The sequence below is a fragment of the Rhinatrema bivittatum genome, chromosome 5 (genome assembly GCF_901001135.1).
Source record: "Rhinatrema bivittatum chromosome 5, aRhiBiv1.1, whole genome shotgun sequence".
Lineage (NCBI taxonomy): Eukaryota > Metazoa > Chordata > Amphibia > Gymnophiona > Rhinatrematidae > Rhinatrema > Rhinatrema bivittatum.
In genome coordinates this window covers 254,695,211-254,701,779 of record NC_042619.1, presented here as the reverse complement: position 1 = coordinate 254,701,779, position 6,569 = coordinate 254,695,211, and the positions used below count along the sequence as shown (strand labels likewise).

Genomic DNA, 6,569 nt, shown 5'->3' with positions numbered 1-6,569 from the left:
CCAAAGGCCGAGGGGAGCTGTCCAGCTCAGCCTGAAAGCTAGGAGAGCCCTAAAAACAAAAAGCAGCTTCCCTGAGCTGAAAAGCCACCTAGGCAGCCTCGTGACGGGAGGGATCTGGACCACCAGATTTGCACCTCACAAATGGGAGCTGGAGCGAGCATTCAAAAAGGTCACCAACCTCCAGCTGGTCCACCTCAACCAAACAGGGAAGGGTGCTCCCAGGGAACCTGACCCCTGGGAGAAATGCTCCTGAGAAAAAGAAACAGAAAGAAAAAAAGACCAAAAAATCACCAGAAACTGCAGGTGAATACACCAGCCACCATCTGCTGGAGACAGAGAAATACTGAGGAACTGCAGGTGGCACCAGTGCTTATCAAGCAGTGTCAGCTAAACTTTCTCTGTCTCCATCTGCTGGCACAGATATATAAACCCAGGAGTCTGGAATGATCCGGGTACGTACAGGGAACATAGGCTGATACCATCGCCACGGCCAGCGCATGCTCTTTAGGCCCATGCAAGCCGATGACAGGAGTGCAGTTGCTGCTGCTTGCTGGTCCCCGTATCAAATTCTGCAGGAAAATGCAGAATTCCCTTGAGTAAAATTCAGAACACAGCATATAAGAGACAAAAGGGAGAAAACTCAGTTTTATATACAAAAATATATATTTAAACAGTGCCAAACATACAGTACCGACTGAAGGTCAGCTATCCTGTTGCACTTTCTCTATACATTCCAGCAGTTTGTTGTCCATGCAGCTACTGTAAACTCCTGCCAGCAGAACCTAGAAGTAGGAAGGGATTTAGTCTATTTCTGTACAATAAAAAACAGTACCATACAACTATGAACTGCAGAAATGTCTGAATGAGCAAACTACTATTACATGTGCATGCTTGCAACGCTATCATGCTACACACAAGCATTTCTGTGAGCAAAATGATTCTGCATCTGTGAATGTTTTTAGTACTGCTAATGCAGTGCCTCACACTGAAGGCTAACACTTGGTAACATGCCCTGAAGTTAGCACTGATGGCCACAAAGGATGTTTTCAATACAATGACTGAATTAGTTTGGTTCAAGTTCTGTAAGCCTAATTGGACTGCAAGGCTCAGAAAGTTATGCAAGGAGTCCCCTGCTGTTAAGCACTTCCTCCAAGACCATGGCATATAAGAAGGCCACAGGATATTAGACATCTATTCTCTTCCTGCTTACCTTTACCTGTCGCTGACAGCACCGATCTAAAAGGAGAAGGCTCTGTGTAGCCTCTTGCAGCAGCGCTGCCTTCACTGGCTCTGGTGTGAGAGTGCAGTCAGTCGACACATCATACATCAACCTCAGGAGAGCTTTCAGTAAGAGACCAAGCCTGCAGGACATTCTAGCACCAAAAGAAAATATAACTTTACAGCAAAAGCAACAGATTCCTAGCCTGATGCAGCCCCAGTACATCAGCAATACCTTAATGTAATGTTAATTTACTCATGCCTTTCTGTGTGCAAAGCCACACTCATGTATACATAAAACAATATAGCATCATACAAATGAATACAATATGTATCAATATAAAAATCCCTACTACAATCTGACCCTAAGAACATAAGACTTACCAAACTGGGTCCATCAAGCCCAGTATCTTGTTTCCAGCAGTGGCCAATCTAGTTCACAAGTACCTGGCAGGATCCCAAGAGGTAGATAGATTCCAAGCTGCTTATCCCAAGAATAAGCAGTGGATTTCTGCACATCTACCTTAACAATGGTTATGGACTTTTCCTCCAGGAACTTGTCCAAACCTTTTTTAAATGCAGCTACACTAATAGCTTTCACCACATCCTCTGGCAATGAATTCCAGAACTTAATTATGCATGAAGTAAAAAAATATTTTCTCTTATTAGTTTTAAGTATATCACCTAGTAACTTAATTGTTTGTCCCCTAGTCTTTGTACTTTTTGAAAGAGTAAACTGCTTAGTGTTTCTCTGTCCCACACCACTCATTATTTTATAGACCTCTATTATATCTCCCCTCAGCTGTCTCTTCTCCAAGTTTAAGAGTCCTAACCTCTTTATTTTTCATAGGGGATTCATTCCATCCTGTTTATCATTCTGATTACTCTTCTCTGTACCTTTTCTAATTCTGCTATATCTTTCTTGTGATGTGGTGACCAGAACTGCACACAATACTCAAGATGAGGTTGCAACATGGAGCGATACAGAGGCGTTATGATATTCTCTGTTTTATTCTCCATTCCTTTCCTAATAAAGTCTAGCATTCTATTTGCTTTCTTGTCTGCTGCTGCACACTGAGCAGAAGGTTTCAATGTATTAACCAACAAGATGCCTAGATCCTTTTCCTGAGTGGTAATTTCTAATGTGGATTCTTGCATTGTGTAGCTATAATTTGGGTTACTCTTCTTTAAGTGCATCTCTTTTGCACCGTCCCCTCACTGTATGTGCTCTCAAAAGCTTAAGGTATATTCTTATTTGTATTTAAACATTTTTATGCACTGAAGGGGGCCTTAAAATCTGTCGTGATGTCAGCATAGGGCAAAACATGTTGAGCTTCAGTTGTGTGGTAAAAAATGCCATTAAACTGCTCAATCAGAGCAGGACTCAGAGCAGCCTCGCAAACAGATGATTCTGGACTCTAATGAATTCACCTGGCTGGGAGAGCGGGAGGTGCAGATAGCAGCAACGTATAGGTGTGGAATATAAAATTACATTAGCTGGGGAACAGAAGGATATTTTATTGACTTGAGTACAATTTAAGTTTTAAGTAATTCTAGTATCGTGATAAATGTGTTAGGAATGTCACTGTTTTTGTGCATCATTCAACAGCTTGTGTTTAGTAGCACCTTGGCCAGGCCTGTCGAATGGTACACTGAAGAACTTCCAACATTGCGAGTCTGGCTGCCTCCTCTGGTCCATCGTATACCTCCAGGTACTGCACAGTCACTCGTGTCAACCTCTTCAGGTGACCTACAATCCTAATACCGAGCCTGTCAAATAAAACCAAGACAGCTAGAACAGACATGCCATGAACGCACTATTCATGGGCAAAACAGCAAGGTGTATGCCAGAGCTTAAGGATTCTTTGCATCTCCCATTTGCTACTGTAACATTTTAAAACCACTGACAACCCCATGCAAATCATTTTCCATGTTTCAACCCAAATGTCTTTATTTCTACTTTAAAAATGTGCTATCAGCAGAATTATTTGCACAGGGCAGATTGGCAATTGTAGCTATCCCAAGCAAAATCCTGTTAGCTGCTGAGAAGGTTTGAGTTTTGATAGCTCAGTGCTGGAAAGGATTGTACCTAAATTATAATTAGATCTTGCACCTGTGTTTGCCAACAGGCTTTTCTTAGTCCTCATTGGAATCCCAGCTCTCACCTGTTCACCAGGGCAGGCAGATTTCTCGCATAGACCCGGCGCAGAAGGATCCTGGACTCCATCTCCATGTGCATAAGAATGAGCTGCAGCAAGTCATCACAGCGATTAGACTGCATGGGCTCCCCCATCACCACAGGCTGTTTCTCTAAGACAGGAAGCAGGTCCAGTAGACAGGGTAGCACAGCCTAATATAGAGAAAGAAAGCAATCCCTAGGACCAATGCAGTCTACAGGCTCATACACACACACTGCCAGTTATAGCAAACCCAATCTCCAACATATGGATGGTTAACCTAATAAAGGGCATAATACTCAGTACTGCACATTATAAGGCTGTGGACAGCAGAGGCAGCTAAGTGTCTTTAATCACCTGGGAAAGGCAATCTATTATACAACTTACAAACTCTTTGTCTTTTCCTCCTTATAAAAGGATCCAACAATAAAAAATGCTACTGTGTATGTGGCTTTCAAAGTAACTTTTTTCCAACTGCTGTTTCTTCCTTTAAAGTGTAGTCGCTGTGCCAGTTTGAGATCCTTTAAACTTTGATGGGGGCACAACTGCAAAAAGAGGCTAACTGTGCCTCTCTGAGTACTATTAGTTCAAGAGCAGGAAGGACAGAAAGGTCCTACGTTTTTGAATCTGTGGTAAAATTAAATTGTCATCCTTCATGAGTATCAGCTGCATGAGAGAGAGCACAGGTCTCTGAAAACAGGGTAGAAAAGGCCTCTGATACAGCACAAGCAGTCTAGTAAATAGTGCTAAAGATTTTGATGATTTTTTTTTTCTGCCCAGGAAAAAGAGGCAGATGTCCCTGAAAGCAGTAGAACCCTGTTAGCAGAAGCCCATGATTAACAAACCCTGCTGGTGCACCTGTATCAGATCTGCGTCAGGAGTGTATAGGTGGTGGTTTAGGGCATGGAACACCACCTGTGCCCGATTACACTGGCACAAGTCAGCAGCCGGCTGAAAAGACAGAAGATATAAACCATATTCATATAGCCTCAGAAAGGATCCACATGCACAATCTGTATATTTTTAAATTTTAGTCCATTACATAATTCTCAAAAAAAAAAAAAAAAAAAGCACCAGCATAACTAGTTTGGGTAAAATTTCAATCTTTATTAAGGACACAGGACAGAACATGCAAAAAATGTAAGATGTATCTACCCTTTCTAACCCCGAGTATCTGTCTTACCAAACCGGTATTCCGGCCAGCAATTTAGTGGGCTATTGCCGTTAATCAAATTGTAAACACAAAATTAGGGTCTCAGCTTAGCATGTACTTGCTAATAGTAAATATAGTTTGCCAGTCAAACATCTTATGCTCAGAAGTGTCCTGTTTGCTTCCCCCTCCCTCTCCCATTTACACTGGAGCTTAAATTGTTTCGGATTAATCGAGGCTGGTCAAAATGTATTTGGTTAAGCTAGAAACAGATACCACTTGTATTTTGTTTGCTGACCTTTGTTTCTAGAGGTTAGTAATAAACTATCCACGCTGCCTTAACTACAAACAGACTTCACTTACCACATTCAAAATGATATGGTGGAGACAGCTCACACCTAGAATTTTATTTTCAGTTCTATAGTCATCAGACATCAGCAGGGAAGGTGGCAGAATACTGTCCAGATGATCACAGAGCCATGGCCGGGTGATCTGTTGCAGCGCCCATGAAAACACATCCTTGGTGGTGGGGTTCTTATCCCATGTATCTCTAGGACCAGACGTAACAAAAACCTGTTTTAAATTCTGTTCATTCTCTACTAGCCATGCAACCTAGAGAGCTGTTGTCAACCAGCAGGCAGAGACACAGCAGGTTTGGGAACTGAATTACAGAAATCACAGGAGGGACATTTATTTCACGCTGAATGGGCTGCCAAGGTTTTACATATAATCAGCATTTTGCCGAAGTCTGGCATTTTAGTCGTCCTGTCATTCATCCAATGTAGAGCTCCAGCAAAACATCTGACAATCTCCAGCATAGCCCGAAAAGGGCAGAGCTCAACTCCCAACCCTTTCGCTTTTCCCTGCACTCACTTGCTGAGCTCGGGTTTCAGAACCCCCATCACAGCTCGGAAGATGCCTTCCGGGCCCTGCAGGAGCTCCGCCTCGGATCCCCGCCCCAAGGCTCGCAGCAGGGCACTCATCACCTCCTCCTCCTGACGGTGCGTTCTGGCGAAGACGTACACTGGGGCGGCGATGCAGCGCATAAGAGCCCAGCGGGACCCAGGAAGGGGAGGCCCGGGATCCTCGACTTCCCTCTTCTCCTCCTCTAGTGCCTGAACCTCTCCCTGCTCTTCGTCCCCTAGGAAGTACAGCAGCTGCAGGATGGCTTCCCTGGTCTCGGCATTGCCGGATTTCGGGGCTTGGAGTAGGGCCAGCACCAGTTCCCCACAGAGATCTGGACCCCGAGGCCGGGACAGGAGGCGCAGCACCTCAGAAAGTTCCATCCCAGGCTCTGCACGCCCCTTCTTCACCACTTTCGGCGCCGTTGTTGTTAGATCTGGCGACTTTTTGAACCCGATGGAGATGGCAGAACTGTGAACGCAACAGGGAGGTAATTTAGCTACACATCTAGCGACTTTCTCACAGCTCTAAAATCTCCATTGGGGGTTCCGGTTTACACAGCACATCTGACTGCAAGAGAGTGCAACCTCCTCTGGCTAGAGTGCCGCGGAAATGCACAAGAGTCAGGCCTCCTCTGGCTAGAGTGCCGCGGAAATGCACAAGAGTCAGGCCTCCTCTGGCAAGAGTGCCGCGGGAATGTGTGAGAGAGTGAGGCCTCCTCTGGCTAGAGTGCCACGGGAATGCACAAAACTGCGAGCTCTCTGATTACAATGCTGCGATGCGTGGTCTTACCCCTTTCTCCCTGCGCTCTAGTACCTCGTTCTTTAAAAGAGTTTTTGCTCTTTTACTGTATGGTTAAGACTGGAGAGACCCCCTGCCTCACACGCGGGCATTTTCTCTTTGAGCTCTGGGTGGGGGACTGGCCCGGGCCGAATCTCACTCCGTTATTCCATCCCCGACCCTAACTCCTTTGCGTGCTTTTTATTCCCTTCTCCTTGACTGTGAGAGACAAAATGCCAAGTGCTTGCCAATTTGTTTTCTTTGGACATTTCCGAGCGAGTGCAGCAGCAGTAGCAGCAGATTATCCTGAGTTTTATGGGGGGGGGGGAAACAGGTTTTGT

General features: G+C 44.8%; 1 protein-coding gene across 1 annotated transcript; it reads right to left on the bottom strand.

Moving 5' to 3' along the window:
* Nucleotides 1-619: 619 nt before the first annotated feature.
* Nucleotides 620-6,073, bottom strand: TTI2 (TELO2 interacting protein 2). Its single transcript, XM_029603876.1, has 7 exons — nt 5,419-6,073; nt 4,909-5,095; nt 4,254-4,346; nt 3,384-3,568; nt 2,845-2,988; nt 1,211-1,373; nt 620-782 (listed from the first exon to the last, which is right to left on the bottom strand). The coding sequence occupies exons 1-7, from the start codon at nt 5,829-5,831 to the stop codon at nt 702-704; spliced, it is 1,266 nt and encodes a 421-aa protein (XP_029459736.1). The 5' UTR covers nt 5,832-6,073; the 3' UTR covers nt 620-701.
* Between the last annotated feature and the right edge of the window lie 496 nt (nt 6,074-6,569).